The following is a 16738-nucleotide window of genomic DNA, read 5'->3' as shown; positions in this document are numbered from 1 at the left end:
GAAAAGCAGAAACTTGTGAATTAGAAAATACTTAGAAATACAAAAGCTGGTGCTATGAAAGCACTAAAAAAATAAACCTCTGGCAAAACAAATCAATAAATGGGAGAAAACAAACTTTCCAGTATTAGTAATAAAAGCAAAAACTTTAAATGTTATATAATTCTGGGAAATTTGAAATGCTCAATAAAAACACTTTTCCATAAAAGTTCCATACATAACTGAATAAACCAATAGCCTTGTGAGATATGTAACTATTTATCAAAGCATCACACTGTTTCTCACCTCTAGAATACTCTTCAAAAGGCATGGGGAATTACACATAAAACACTGCCATCAAATCAAAACCACATAAGCTGTTTAAAATCCTTCTCTTTCACAGAAGCAAGTATGGGACGTACAAACAAGGATGATTAGCTTTGGTGGGGGGATTACTAGCGATTAATTTATTTTACTTTTTGCCTTTCTGCATTAAACATGTCTTCATAATTAGAGAAAATATTATGGAGAATAAAAGGAAATTCATCAAAGGAATGTTACAGTTCTCTGCCTCTGAGCTCAAACAGTGTCATTTTATTAAATATGCAAATATAATGATACTCAATTAACTTATAAATAACTTATAAATCAATGCAATTAGAATCAAAAACTCAAAACGTAATCATGGAACATAGCCAAGTGACTTTAAAATACAAAATAAAAATGCCAAAATAATTTTAATGAACAAATTTACAAAACACATTCTACAAGATTTCAGGACATATTTTGATGCTATTGTAATCAAGAAAATGTGGTACTGATATCAAAATAGACAATGAAATAGTAAGGAAGCCTTAACAGATATAAAGCCTGACAAAGCTAATACTGTAGCTCAGTGGGGAAAAGATGAATTATTCAGTTTATTGGTAACCAATTTGTTATTCATAAGAGAAAAATACAAGCCTTTACCTCACACCTCACACAAAAAATAAAGTCCACGTGTACTGAGGCCCTAGAAGAATTTCTCAACAAAAATCCACAAAACCATATACAAGACACCAAATTAGAATAAGAAATTCTGAGATTAAAAAACCTCCCACAAAAATTGAAGTTAAAGACTAGACTGGAAAACACTCCTAAAGGTCAACAAACAATCCTTGAACTAACTACAAGCTTTTCTTTCTTGATGTGTTTTGTTTTGTTCTGTCAGTGGTTTGTTGTTGGTTTTTTGTTGTATACTGTTGCTTGGTTTTGCTCTGTCTTATTTCTATGCATGTTATTATCTCCACAGGTAAATAAGATAGGCTGGATGAACTATCTGGAGGAAAAACAACGGGACCGACAGTTCTGGGGGGACATGGGATAGGAGGAGGTGGGGGCTAAGGAAATGGTGTTAACAAATCCAGGGACAAGGGAACAACATGGGATCCAAATTGGTGGTGAGGTGGGAATGACAGACCTGGTAGGGAATAATCAAGGGTAAGGTAATGAAGAGGTATAGCAGTAACCCAGGTGGGGACGGAGCATGATAGTGGGACAGGAGGAAAGTCAAGGGAAATAAAGGGAAGAGCTACGAGGCAAAGGGCATTTATAGAGATCTAGACAGAGACATGTACATATGCAAATATATATATGAGGATAGGGAAACAGATCTATGTGCCTATATTTATAGGTTTAGTATTAAGGTGGAAGAAGGACCTTGGGCCTCCACTCAAGTACTCCCTCAATGCATGAATAATTTCTTCTACTAAATTGGCCTATGATGCTCACCCTCCCAACATAACCGCTGAAGCCAAAGTTGGTGAACAGCAAATGTGGTGAAGAAAGCTGATGGTGCCCGGCTATCAAAACAGATAGCATCTGGGGTCTTAAAGGCTTGAAGATAAACAAGCGGCCATGTAGCTCAGAAGCAACAAAGCCCACATGGAAGAACACACCAGCCTGAAGGGATCAGTTATCAGGCATCAAAGAACAAAAAATCCTATCAGTGGGTGCACACCTCCATGATACGATCACCGAGGACAAACGGGTGTATAAGCAAATGTGGCGAAGAAAGCTGACGGTGCCCGGCTATCAAAAGGTATAGTGTCTGGGGTCTTAAAGGACTGAAGGTAAACAAGCGACCATCTAAGCAACAAAGCCCACATGGAAAAAGCACACCAGTCTGTGTGATCATGAGGTGTCGAAGAGATCAGGTATAAGGCATCACCAGAAAAAAAATCTTACTATAGTGCAGAGTGGAGACCCAAAGCCCATTTGTCGGCCACTGGAGATCCCCTCGCAGAGGGGTCTAGGGGAGATGAGTCAGTCAGGGTGCAATATAGCACTGATGAAGAATACAGCTTTCCTCCAGTTACTAAGTACTTCCCCTACCCCACCCCCCACCCCCAGCTATCATGATCCGAATTCTACCTTGTAAATCTGGATAGAATAGAGGATGTACACTGGTGCAGATAGGAGCTGGAGGCACAGGGAATCCAGGGCGCATGATACCTCCAGGGCCAGGGGTGTGAGGGGTGATACTGGGAGGGTAGAGGGTGCGTGGGTTGGAAAGAAGGAACCGATTACAAGGATCTACATGTAGCCTCCTCCCTGGGGGATGGACAACAGAAAAGGGGGTGAAGGGAGATGCCGGATAAGACAAGATATGACAAAATAATAATTTATAAATTATCAAGGGCTCATGAGGGAGGGGGTAGCGTGGAGGGAGGGGAAAAAAGAGGACTTGATGCAAAGGGCTTAAGTGGAGAGCAAATGCTTTGAAAATGATGAGGGCAAAGAATGTACAGACTTGCTTTATACAATTGATGTATGTATGGATGGATTGTGATAAGAGTTGTATGAACCCCTAATAAAATATTTTTAAAAAATTTGAAGTTAAATGTTAAACCTCTATTCATCAAAAACAAAAACCTAGTCACAAATGAGAGTGAGACTCTGACAAATTATCAGTCCAGCATTTAACAGTGTTAACAGCATTCAGGATACATAAACTCATATGTATCTGTGAAAAAAACGATGAGTCACAAAATATATTAACTATGTAAGAACATGAAGAAAAGTGATACATTGTATGAACTGACATTTAACAAAGAAATAAGAATAGCCAATAGCTAATAAAATGTATCCACAACAAACCAAAATTTACCTGACTCATTACCATGGAGTTTGTTCTGGCTCATAGCAATGGATCAGAGAGACGTATCCTATGGCGTTACTAACCTCACTGCCATCAAGCAGAAGTTGACCCCTTCCTCGTGACTCTACAACTGCCCCTGGGAGCTTCTAAGACTGTAACTCTTTATGGGAGTAGAAAGCCCTGTCTTTCTCCCACAGAACGGGTGAATTTGAACTGAGGACCTCACAGATCACAACACTACTGTGGGGTTACTAAGGCTAAAAGTTTTACAGAAGCAGACTGCCATTATCATTATTCTGTGTAGTTTTGGTAGGTTCAAACCACTGACCAGTTGGTTAGCAGCTGAGAACTTTAGCCATGCAATGGGAATTCAAACTAAAAGCCACATGAAACCATTTAGATACACATTAGATGGCCAACATTTTTTTAAGTCCAACCATAATAATCATCAGGAGGGAAATGAAGAAACAAATTTTCACACATTGCTGATTAGAGTATAAATTAACACAAGCATTTAAGTCAGCAATATAAATGACCTAATATATATAAATATATATAGTATCCTGTCCACTCCTGTCAAGGTTCTTTTTTTTTTTAATTTTAACAATTTCTTGGGGCTCATACAATTCTTTTCACAGTTCATACATATACATACATCAATTATATAAAGCACATCTGTACAGTCTTTGCCCTAATCATTTTTTTCTCTTTACTTCTTTTACATTTTATTAGGGACTCATACAACTCTTACCACAATCCATACATATACATACATCAATTGTATAAAGCACATCCATACATTCCCTGCCCCAATCATTCTCAAGGCATTTGCTCTCCACTTAAGCCCCTTGCATCAGGTCCTCTTTTTTTTCCCCCCTCCCTCCCCATTCCCCCCTCCCTCATATGCCCTTGGTAATTTATCCTGTCAAGGTTCTTATTTTGTGGTGCATTCATGTTGTTCTAATGCTGGAAGGTAGTCTATCGTTATTTCAAATACCATTAGGGTTGCTTCTGTTAAGTAGGTTCTAAGAAGCTTCCAGACTAGGATGAAAAGACTAGAGATCTACTTTTAAAAATTAGTCAACAAAATCCTTATAGACCACAAGTGAACATGGCCTGATTCCTTGCTTTGGACGAATTATCAGGAGAAATCAGTGACTAGAGAAAGGCAAGGTGGTACGGCAGGCAAGGGCAAGCCTTGGTGGAATGGATCAATAAGCATAACACCAATGATGAAGAAGTTGAGCATTTCAGCAGTATCATAAGGATTATGTAGGACCAGATATTTCTAGTGGTGTACATAGCCATGAGTCTGAGTCAACTTGACAATATTCATCTATAATCCAGCAGTCATAATTCTAGAAAAACTCTGAGATATAGAAATGTGTACATGAATGTTCACAGAAGGCAAAAAACAGAAACCTCAATATTTGTCAACCGGATAATGGCAAAGTCTTATGACTAATCATAGTCTAAATGTCAATTAAACATGTAAATTAGAACTACACTTACAGACAGGAATAAAAACAAAAAGCAAAAATTGTTTTAGTGTTTGTTGTTAGGTGTCACGGAAGCAGTTTCAAATCAAAGTGACCATCCATGTAAAAGAATAAAATATTGCTCAGGCCTGCACCATCCTCACAGCCATCACTGTTTGAACTCACTGTTGTAGCCACTGTGCTGACTCACCTCATTTGGAAGCTCTCTTTTTTGCTGTCACTCCTATTCTTATAGAAGTTCATAGTATAATCCATATTCCTTGTCAACTCCAAAATTCAAAAGCATCTATTCTTTATGGTCTAGATTTCACATGCATATAAGGCAAATGAAAATATCATGGCTTGGATAGGCACAGCACGTTAGTCCTCAAGGCGACATCCTTGCTCTTAACACTTTCAGAGTCTTCTGCAGCCGATTTGCCCAACAATACGTAGTTTGAATTTCTTGACTGTTTCCATGAACACTGATGTGCTGTTGTTAGGTACCATGGAGTAGGTTTTCAGACCCATAGCAACTCTCCGCACAACAGAAGCAAATACTGTCTAGTCCTGTGCCATCGCCACAATTCTTCCTATACCTGAGCATGCTGTTATAGCCACAGTATCAGTCTATCTCCTTGAGGGCCTTCCTCTCTTTGCTGCCCCTCGACTTTCTCTAAGAACTGACCACTCCTAACAGGATATCCAAAGTATGTAAGATGAAATCTTGCCATCCTTGAAAATAAGGGACGTGTTGTATTCTTCCAAGGCAGATTCATTTATCCTTTTAGCAGTCCATAGCACTTCCACTATTCTTCACCAGCACAGTTCACACCTATCAATTCTTCTTCGGGCTTCCTTATTCAAGGTCCAACTTTCAAATGCATTATGAGGAAATTGAAAATACCATAGCTTGGGTCAGCCACACCTTCCTTGCCTCAACTGTCCTTGCTTTTCAATATTCTAGAGAGATCTTGTGCAAGCAGATTTAACTAATATTGATGGAGAACCAAGTAAAATGAACTTTTCTGTGATTTTAAACCCCACAGTATTCTAATTTTATTTTCAAATGACTGCCTCTCAGGATCCACATGAGCAGAATTAAGTGTTCTGGACTTCTCATTCTTTGCAACGTTAGCCACATTCTTCAAAGGCAGAAAGGCTGTCTTACAGGAATTTAATTGGGAAACCTTATGCAGTCACCATACAGCTATGATCTTGCCCTTTCAAACTTCCCTTTGTTCTAAAAATTCAAGGAACATTGTCATTTTGATGTAGCATTAATGGAAGAACATATGTACACAAAGAAAAAAGAAACCTACTACTACTACGACAATGGTTTTCAAAAAAATCTAACAAAATTCAAGAATAATCAAGTTTATTTACTTAACAGTAAGTAGATTGTATCCAAAGGTCCTCACTACAATCCTCTGCATTCATATCTCTTTATATCAAAGTCTTTCATGACTCTGATTTTGTCTTATACTGTGCTCCATCTCAGTCTACATTCCAAACAAAGTAATCGTCAATGTGCCAATTTCCTACTGATTGTTCTTTTACAACAGCTTCTTGTACTTGGAGTGAACAAGAATAATTCACTCTTTCCTATAACCGCCAGAAATTCTGCTTAGAGGTTTCAAGAAATTCTCCTTAAAAGTCTCTCTTAACAAGAACATGTTGTGTGACCTATTCCACTGCCTTTTTACGTATCTCTTCCCTTCTCATGAATTAAGATTTTTTTCTAAAATATTGCAGTACCGCTCAAAGCCAACTCATTCTACCCCACTGTTAACCATGAATTGTGCCATCCTGTCTCCACAGTTCTGACTTTTAAAATTTCCATTGTATTTCACTCATAGGGCTTATCTCTAAGAAACAAGTCACAACCACTTATTTACACAAAATCTTCTAGGATTTTACCAAGCAAAACTAATCTTTCCTTCTGTAGCAACATGGCACTTAGAATTAAAACCCTATGGGTCTAACTAAACAACATTAAGTTCTGGAAGACAATGATCCTTTTACCTCTTCAACAAACAGAAGACTTTGCACAATACAATTGGTATTTATCTTTTTACGCATAAAAGGTTCATGAGTTATGAAGTGAAACCAATGACTTTTCTGTAAGGTCCAGTCCTACAATTGAATGGGTTCTGAAAGGCAATTGTGCAATTAAAGGGAAAGAATAAACAACAGACAAAGCGTTCAAAGGGCTCATCTCTTCCATGAAGCCCTGAACAAGAGCAAATGTATCTTTCAACAGGTATATATAGTCTTGGGACACGCAAGCCCCATCAATGTTAAGTAACGCTACATGTTCCTGAACTCACTGGGGCAGTAACCTAGGACCAGTACTGGGGACAGGCAGAGGGGAGTCAACTAGCCCTGGAGTGGGGAGAGCAGAACATGTCTGCTCTTAGAGGTAGGCCAAAGACCACATGGGGATCAGTCATGTGCTTGCTTGTGAGAGGAATCTTAAAAGTAGCATTATTGGGGGGGAAATGATTTTCAATCTGGAGTGTGAGACTAGGATTCATCTCTAACTCACAAAGGTGAAAACCTTCCTCCACCACTCTTGCCCTTCCAGCTCTTAATTATGAGCACAGACAATTTGGCTGCATTCATTCTTTTCCCGGTCCTTGTTTCCCACGCCTTTCAATAATCAAATCCCAACTAAACTCATTGTTGTCAAGTTGATTCGGACTAAAAGTAACACTGCATGCCAGACAACTGTCCCGTGAGGTTTTCTAAACCACAAGGGCAACAATTTGACCCTACTAGCCACCCTGCCAGGGAAAGATGCAGCGGTCTCCTCCGCGCGATCTACAGGTCGGAAACCCTGGGGAAGTAGCTCCACTCTGCCCACAGCATCACAGGAGGCATCATGGCTTGGGCTACTGGCTTCGTTTTGTGGTAAACGTTGAGAAGCAGACTGCCAGCTTTCTCTCCCACAGCAGCTGAGCACTGAACTCTCACACCTCCAATGGTATAGGGCCTGGAGTTCTACAAGTGGATATCCCATGCCTGGTGCTCATCATTATTTATCTACTGAAGACCTCCTCTACAGAAAATATATTTTATTCAACATAATCACGTTGAATTCTCACATGCAGTATAAGCCTAATTTTGAACATTAAAGAAGACACAAAAGTATTAAATAGGTGAAAAAGATTAATTATACAATTTAAGATAAGTATCTTTACATCCAAAACTACGTAAATAAGCTAAAAATTTTAAATGCATATCACAAAAGTTTTCTCGCTACACAAGAGTTTTAATGATCATTAAAATAGGTCAAGTATGCAAGGCAGTTCATAGAACTACTAGTCATATATTTTTAAAAATCTCACCCATTACAAAATGTATAAACCATCCAATATTTTATGTTTAAAATTAGTTAATATGTTAAATTTCAAGAAACTTCAAAGCTGGTAGATGCTCATACATGACTATGGTATTATAAACCATTAGACATTAAATCAAGAAGGCCAAGAAGAATCGATGCAGTGGAATTATTGGTCTAGCAACGAACAGTTAAAGTAGCACGTACTACCGAAAGAGCAAACACTGGTCTTGGAAGAAGGAAGTACGACCAGAATGCACCTTAGGGGTAAGGACAGCAAGAATGTCTCACATACTTTGGACATGTCATCAAGAGATGACATGCTTCTGGAAAAGGGCATACAGGCTTGGAAAAGCAGAAGGGCAGAGAAAAAGAGGAAGCCCATCAATGAGATGGACTGACAATGGCAACAACATATGGTGCGGGACTGGGAGGTGTTTCATTCTGTTTTACGTAAGGTCATTTTAAGGCAGAACCAACTTGATGGCACCTAACAACAACCTATTGTGGACTTTGGCATTCAAAAATATCTAAGTTTTACTTAATGTAGCGTTTTAATTTTTACCCTACATATATCTATAAGTTTTAAATTATAAACAAGAATCAAAATATCCATCAATTTAGGAAAAGTTGGTGTGTCCACACTAAAATATCACAGATTAAAATTAACAGTGAGACAAAAGTAAAACTGCTAACAATATATTAAGAAATTAAACCAAAAATCAAACCAGTTTCAAGGAATTGATTCTGAGTCATGGGAACCCCATAGATGTCAGAAGGAAGCGACTCAGAGGGTTTCAATGGCTGGATTTTTGGAAGTAGACTGCTGAACTTTCTCCTGAGGCACCTCTGGATAGAACTGAACCACTAACCTTTCCCTTAGCAGATGATGGCGTTTAAAAAAACCAAACAAACACGTAGGTTCCTAGACAGTACAGAGTAAGAGGGACTGGATTTACCTGCTGGGAACAACTTAAAAATGGCACAAAGTACATGTGAAAGCACGGTTTGCAAACTAGTGGACGTAAGCAATGAAGAACAATGATTCCAGGGAGCCTGCAAATCAAGTGAGGTTTGAGTCCCTGGATGAAGTCTTTTGAGTGTATGCTTAGGCTCTGCTACAGGTCAGGTAGGGGATCTGGGCAGACTAGAAGACCCCTTAACTGACAGGAGCCAAGAAGCTAAAGCATCTAGAGCACAAATGGCACAGGACCATAGAAGGACAGATGCCGAGAGAACTCCAGGGAGTTAGAGAACTCCCCTTGAAGACTCAAAACAGTAATAATAAACGTATGTACTATGGGAAGAAATGTAAATGCGATTTTGCTTATTACTAAAATATTTTAAAAGGTAACGATAAGCAAATAATAATAAATGGTGTGGCATTTAGTCCACACTAGAGCCCCATTTGTGGCAATTGCACAAGCCCATCTAGAAGCACTGCGAGCACAGTAGGTATCGAGCTGGGCTGCCCTGGAAACCACCAGCTGCTTCCTGGGAAAAAAGATGAGGCTTTCTTTACCAGAAAGAGTTATGGAAACCCACAGGGTAGAGTCTACCCTGCCCTAGATAAAGAGTCACTAGGAGTAAGAGTCAACTCAATGGCAGTGAGCTTTTTTTATTGTGTAAGACTCACATTTGAGAGAAGATTAGAAAGCTAAAAATTTCTACTATAAATAAATTCTACAGCAGTCACTAAAATAACAAAATAATTTCATTTAAGCCACTAACAAATGAGGTAAAATGGTGGGGATGGGGCAGCAAGAGACAGCAGTAGATGAAGGAAAAGGGAACACAATGGACAAATAGAAAATGGCAAAGTAGATTTAATATTAACCATAAAATACCATTACATTTAAATGGCCTTAATAATCAAAGAAAGGAATTGCAAGATTGGATAAAAAAAAACTTAGAGACCAACCCTTAGGCTGCCTATATGAATCATATTTAAAATATTTAGAAATAAATTGGTTAAAGTAAAAGGACAGAAAACGATATCATGCAAACAATGGAAAACATAGGCTCCCAAATTTACTTGGTCTACCGCCTTCTTATCAGAAAAGAAAAAAACCCCAAATCATTGGAAGTTAATAGTGAAAGTATTTAAAACATCATTTGACACTAAAACACCAATCAGCTTCACACAATCAACTAAACACAAGCAAAAACAGAGTCAATAAACTAGGAATTAAAACAAAATAAAATCCATGAAATCAAAAATAATTTTTTAGATTAATAAAAGCAATACACCTCAATCAGACTGATCAGGAAAAAAAGATAAGGCACACATAGTCAATAACAGGTATAAGGAAGGTGAAATCATTACACATTCTAGAGATAATAAAAGGATTAAAAAGGTAAAATCATGAGTAACTCTTAGCAAAAAAAGGTAGCAACTTAGACAATGTAAACAAATTCTGTGGAAGACACAAATCACCTAAGCTCACTGGAAAAGAATACCCGCTTATCTACAGAATAAATTGAGCCCGTGGTTTAAAACTCCTAACCCCGCAAAACACAGGCCTGCAGGGTTTCATAGGTGGACTCTCCCAATTATTTAAGGAATAAGTACCATTTAGGGTTTTTACCCTTTTATCTGGAACAGAATACAGATGCCTACTCTTACATTTCTTGTTCAACTTTGTACTAGAAGCCATAACAAAAAAAAAAAGATTCTAGATTGAGCAATATGCAACAACTATTATCTTTAAATTTATATTTATTAGCAATTAGATAATTGCAAATGAACACTTAGGAACCAAAATATTTTAAATTACTGTTTATAGTAGCATCCAAAAAATACTTAGAATAGGTCCACCAAAAAAATCTTCTACCCTGAACACCACAAACAATATTTAAAGAAGGCCTAAAGGTATGGGAACGTCCTGGCGAGGACACACACTTACTATGGTCAGCTGCGAAATCAAAGGTTGGGAATTTGAGTCTATTCCTAGAGACAGTTTGTAAGAGAGGGAGGCAATCGACTTGGGAAAGTACCTTAACTTGAACTTTTTGAGCTATTCCTGACTGCAAATATTTAAACATTGCAACTTAGAAATTATCACTGCTAAATAAAAAAGGAACCCTTGTGTATGATGAGTCACACGTTGTGCTCCTAACCCCGATTTGGCAGTTCAAAACCACCAGCAGCTCTGAGAGATAAAAATGAAGCTTTCTATTCCTGTAAGTAAGGAGTTTGAATCTCAGACAGTCACAGAAGTTCTACCCTGTCCTACAGTGCTGCCATGAGTCAAAATTGGCTCAATGGCAGCAAAGTGAATTCGACAAAGAAAGTGCTCATTATTTCTTCCTCATTCTATCAACTACGAATGCAGAGAATAAGCCCAAATATTAAAATATGAACATAAGGCAAGGTTAAGAAAATATTCAAGAAAAAAACAGATTAACAAGATAAACTCAAATGATATCATTGAAAGGTTTTGAATCAGATAATAGGGTAGGCTGTTAATTTGAATGAGAAGATTTAAAATGTCATTTAAATCTTAGTTCAAAAAGACGCTAACATAGAGGGTGGAGGATTTAGAGACTAGGGTCAGTTGGTGCAAGGGCACCAAAAGGTTCATTGTACAGGAATACAAAAATGCCCATACACCTGGCACATCAAAGCCAAACCCACTGCCATTTTGTCAATTACTATATAGTGTTAGCTGTAGCTCTTGATGGAAGTACACTGCCTCATTTTTCTCCGCTGGAGTGGCCGATAGGTTTGAACCACCCACTCTACCAGCAGCAGTACAACACTTACCCAACAGGTGCATAGTACAGGATAAATATTAAAAGTTGAGGTCTAATCACGAGGCTTATCGACCAACATGGGAATTTCAACTTTACTGTGAATAGACAGAGCATAGGGATCTATCTATCCAGGGGAGTAACAAGTTAAAACTTACAGTAAAACAGTGGTTCTCGCAACCATCCTAATGCCATGACCCTTTAATACAGTTCCTCATGTTGTGGTGACTCCCCATAACCATAAAATGATTTTCGTTGCTGCTTAACTGTCATTTTGCTACTGGTATGAATCAGGCGACCCCCTCAGAAAGGGTTGTTCAACAACCACAGAGGTCACGACCCACAGGCTGAGAGCCCCCGCACTACAAGATCACTGGCTGTATGTGGAAATGGATGGCAGAGAGGGATCACTGGAAGCACAGTCCGCATGACTACAACTTTGGTTCTGAAAAGCATGGCATCCTTTTCCAGGGACGGTCTCTCCTGGTAACATCGGTGCATTTGGATGACTGGTAGTGTTAACTTTTTTTGTAAGGAAATTAAGTAAAAATAGATTTGGGAAAGTGAGAGGACTCAAGAGTTCAGTTTAGCCATATGAATTTTAAGAAAATGATTAGATATCAAAGTGAATCCATGAAGTGGGAAAATAGATAGATGTCTTGGAGGTCAGTGGCGTGTAGTAACGCATATTGAATTACTAGGTAACTTGGGAAGAAAAGATGCCATCCAAGGAGAATAAGAATCGTCTGGAAGACAAGAATGCAGTGCAATCAGGGCCTTTCAAGAAAGGAGGGAAAAAAGGACGGAGAAAATTTAATGTACACGTCACTTGCACACATCCTCAAACTTTGCAGCTCAACATTCCTCTCACCCTATTCCAACATGTTCCAGAATCGTAACCATGAACTTTGAATCGTGTTATAGCTATTAATGTCCTTACTCTTCTAGACTTCCATAAAACTAACTCAATTTCTTATTTTAATGTCTCTTCCTGACACTGGTTTCCTCACATTTTATTCATTATCTCAGTTATGGTCAAAATCCTCTTAATACTTTAACCTCAATGCCATATACATTAAATGTACTCTTTTTCACATCCTAGTCCTTTTCTTCCTCCCATTTAGCGCAATCTAATATACATCATTTTCAAATTTTGATATTATCCTTCAGTTAACCACCTCAGAGACTATCATTTCCACTAGGTAGCAGTTATACTGAAAACATTTTTGGATGGTTTTGACAATTTACAAACCACCTAATACTACTAGTATCACTAATATTTAACTTAGTACTTTAATGTCAAAATATGTATTACCAAAAAAAAAATAGACTGGCCATCTCCAAGAAAATTCTAAAGAATATCGCACTGTTATGAATGCCATTTTAAGAGTTGCCAAAACAATTATCAAAGTTCAGCATCCCTGAAGGAAGTAAGCCTACAGCCTCTCAAAACTACTAACGGGAGCCTTACAACCTTCATCAAATATTTGCAGAGTAGGCTTGGAAAGTGACAGTCTCGGGAAAGAAAGAGATAGAAACAAGGACCCAAAGAACAGAACAAGGGAAACAAGCTTGCAAACAAAATTCCCTACACCATTATGTTAAAAACCTGTAAAAACCAAAGGCCTGGGCACTAGAATTGGAGCTAAGGCTGACAAGTTACAGAGGAGTTGGCCTGGCCAAAAAGTAGGTGAGGAAGAATTCCAAAATCTCTCTACCCAGGCCTACTTACCTTTAACAGAAGACAACCAAGCCAGCTCTTAATTTCTAACTCAAATTTGAAGCTAATTGCCTATACAAGTTTCTTTTCAAGGGTCAGGATGAGTGATTTTAAGGTGACTTATTATTGGCAAAATCACAAGGTAAATACAAGTCTTTGATTAATAAAAGTACATACTCTAAGTCAAATCACTGGGAACTATAATCTCCCCTCAGAAAATTGAACTAACATTTTGTATTCCCAGGAAATCATGTTTGAAAGGCATTTTTAATCCCTTGGCTACCACTCATACTTTAAAATATTCTCACAAGCTGCTACTTCCAGAAGAGCAGAGTTATCTATTTAATGATTTACATGATACAACTTTATCAAGCGAAACCTTTCCCATTGGGTTTTGGTGGCGATAAGCTAGTTTCCAAAGCTAACTGAAAACTTCCATTAATGATGGGAACAGACTGAACAATCAGTTTTCATATTAGTTTCAAATAATAATATCCTACCTTCACGCCAACTGCAACCTCAGTGACAATTCTGGAAAGAAAAAAAAGTTTCAATCTCTTATTTTTCACAGATTAATTTGCCTCTCTGAAACTTTTAATAGTTTATAAATGGTCTAGGCCCCCACAATGCTATTGCAAATGTTTAACACACCAATAGGCAGTGACAGGGCTACTTTGACTTTCAAACAGTGAGGCAACCTGTGGTGTTTCTGAACAAGTTGCATAAAGAGCAAGACCTCAAACACTACAAAATGCCAATTTCTGCTAGGATTGTGCATGCAGACTAATAATTTAACATTAAATCAACTTTTTGGTGAATTCTGAAATAGTAGGAAACATGAACTCCAATGAAGGTTTTGCCAGCCATTTCCATATTGAGCTGGGAGAATAGTGAGCCTCTCTGGAGCTGTGGTTTATGATGTAAAACATCCAGGAATCTCTTGGTAACCTGTGGGAGGACCACAATGCTAAGTCTATTAACTTCCAAGTGGTGTTCATTTTATTACCTTAAAGAACTGAACTGTAGACCCTACACCCAAAGTAAAATTTACACTGTACTTCTGAACCGTCTGGTCCTCACAGAGGGAGTTTGAAAGCGACCCTGGTGTTAAATTCTCCCAGACAGGCTGGCTACAGCTTCCCTGCCTCCCTGAAGTAGGAATGGAGCCCTCTAATGAGGAGCCAATTAACTAAGGCTCTTCAGATGTGGAGGGGCGGCACACCAATCGGTAGGACCGCCTGGCCTCACCCAGCATTCTGTCTGCACTCATAGGCTCCACAAGATGCAGCACTGCAAGGGCTCTAAAAAAAATGTGGTTTTTTTTGTTTAATAGTTGCCTTTTGTGTTTTTCCAGAAAGTGGTCAAAGTAGCTGGGCATCTGATGGATCTGCGCTCTCTACTCCCGTTGCTGCCAGGGCGGGCGGCCTTCGCCCAGGTGATGGATGTAGACCACAAACACTTCGTTTTCAGGAGGATTTCATGGCGGGCCCTCCCGCCAAGCCCTGGAAGGCCCCAGGCCCCACCAAAGGGCGCTTTGCCCCGCCCGCCGCCCCCACGACCGACTCCCGGGAAAACAAAGGAGTCTGACATCTGCCCTCCCCTCCCGCCGCCGCCCCGCCCCCTCCCGGCGGCGCCCCCTGCGCTTCCCGGCGCTCCCGCCGCCCGCGTCCCCCGCCGGGCGGGCCCGCGAGGCCGGGCGCCTGAGGGGACTAGTGGGGCTCACAGGGGGGCCTCTCCCCGCGCCCCACAGGCCTCGCCGGGCCGCCACCCGCGCCCTCCCCACAGGCGCCCGAGCCCCGGGTTCAGGTCCCAGGTTACGGATCGAAATGGCTCCGAGGGGGGGGGGCAGGGGCCGGCGACGCGCGCCGGGGTCCCCACCCCACCCACCCCCCGCCGCCCGGTCGGCGCCCGGCGTTCTCCGCGGGCGGCCCCGCAGCCGTCTCCCCGCGCCCCCGCCGGAGCCCGCCGGGCCGCCCAGGGAGGGGTGTGTGCGATGGGGCGGGGGTTGGGTTGGGTAACGACAGCCCGGCCCGGGGAGGGGCCGCCGGAGGGCGTCGGCACGACCCCGGCCCGAGCCCGAGGGCACCCCAACTCCTCGCCTCGCTCCCCTCCCCGCCGGCCCGACCACGTACCCGTCCATTGCCGAGCCGGACAAAGCTTCGCCCACAGGAACCGAGCCACGCAGCCAGCGAGACGCACAAGCGGCGAGAAAATGGCGGCCCGAGCCCGACGGAAATTGCCGAAGCTGCCGGAGCGCACGGGGCCGCGGCGGCGGCGGCGGCGGCGGAAAGAGCCGAGCGCGCGGGCGTCGGGCTGCGGGCGGCGAGCGCGGGGCGCGGGCGGTGGGCGGTGGGCGGTGGGCGCACCCGCCCGCGCCGCAGCGACCGCTCCCTCCGCCCGCCGCCCCGGGGGACGTGACTGGCCGCCACGGAGCGGGCTTCTGGGTTTCTGGATCCTCCAAGTGGGCGGGGTGCCTGGGACACCCCCCACCCCAGCCTCTCTGCCCTGGACCTCAGGAGGGTGACCCCTGAACTGTCGGGGTGCCCCGAAGCAGCTTTCACTAAATGCCAGCTTGGCAATTCCGGACCAATGCAGGCAAACACAAAATTATATATACTTTTTTCCCCATGCTGTCATTTATTCTCAGACCCTCTCCATCCCAGCACACAAAACTTTATTCAACAAGACCATTGCTTATTAAAAGCAGTGCTTTCTAAAGCATGCAGATGTCATAAAATGGACAATAGGTGTTTCCAATCAAACACTTGTAGGAACATGTCAAATGGAGGAAAGTTTGAGTCTCAATTCAGTTAATTAGATGCATCCATGAGAAATTTGCACCCTAACCGGCGTCAAAAGGACACAGGTTGAGGAATACAGTAAAGAGTTTATACTGAACATGCATCCCAAAGTCAGCAGTTAACATTTGCAAGGGTGAAAGGGAAGGTGGGGATGAAGTGGGGGCAGCTGAATCTGAACACGTTTTGATTTATACATGCATCGCAATCCCAATTTTTAATTTAATAAGATTGGACATTCCTTTTTTGAGACAACAAAAAAGTTGGAAAAGTCACCTGCTTTGAGAGAATATGGTGGGTGTGACTTTTGCCAGCGTCCCATCGGCCACAAGTCATCACACGTCCAATACACACACAAACGCACTTATTCCTGAAAATGGAAAATATTACCTACATTTCTCCAGTTACTCTCAATGCCACGCTGAGATTTGAGAATGTCCTGAAGGCCCCAATATCTCACCTTTTTACTAATTGGAATTTCATTGAGTTAAATGGGAGTTTACTTTTCCAAGTACTTATCAAACTATTCAA

General features: G+C 41.1%; 1 protein-coding gene across 4 annotated transcripts in view; it reads right to left on the bottom strand.

Annotated features, from left to right (window-relative positions):
* PTBP2 (polypyrimidine tract binding protein 2) overlaps positions 1 to 15708 on the bottom strand; it is a 71951-nt gene extending 56243 nt beyond the window's left edge. For 2 of the 4 annotated variants that reach the window (XM_075558689.1, XM_075558715.1), the window contains exons 1-2: positions 15542 to 15707; positions 13910 to 13940 (exon numbers count right to left, since the gene is read on the bottom strand). In XM_075558689.1, coding sequence (XP_075414804.1) covers positions 13910 to 13940; positions 15542 to 15549 — 39 coding nt within the window. In that variant the 5' untranslated portion in view covers positions 15550 to 15707. Of the gene's footprint in view, positions 1 to 13909; positions 13941 to 15541 lie in introns of all 4 variants that reach the window. The other 2 variants (XM_075558698.1, XM_075558707.1) reach the window with 2 other exon arrangements.
* Between the last annotated feature and the right edge of the window lie 1030 nt (positions 15709 to 16738).

This window comes from Tenrec ecaudatus, chromosome 1 (genome assembly GCF_050624435.1).
Source record: "Tenrec ecaudatus isolate mTenEca1 chromosome 1, mTenEca1.hap1, whole genome shotgun sequence".
NCBI lineage: Eukaryota > Metazoa > Chordata > Mammalia > Afrosoricida > Tenrecidae > Tenrec > Tenrec ecaudatus.
The sequence above is the reverse complement of the archived record's forward strand: the minus strand, read 5'-3'. Positions and strand labels throughout refer to the sequence as shown.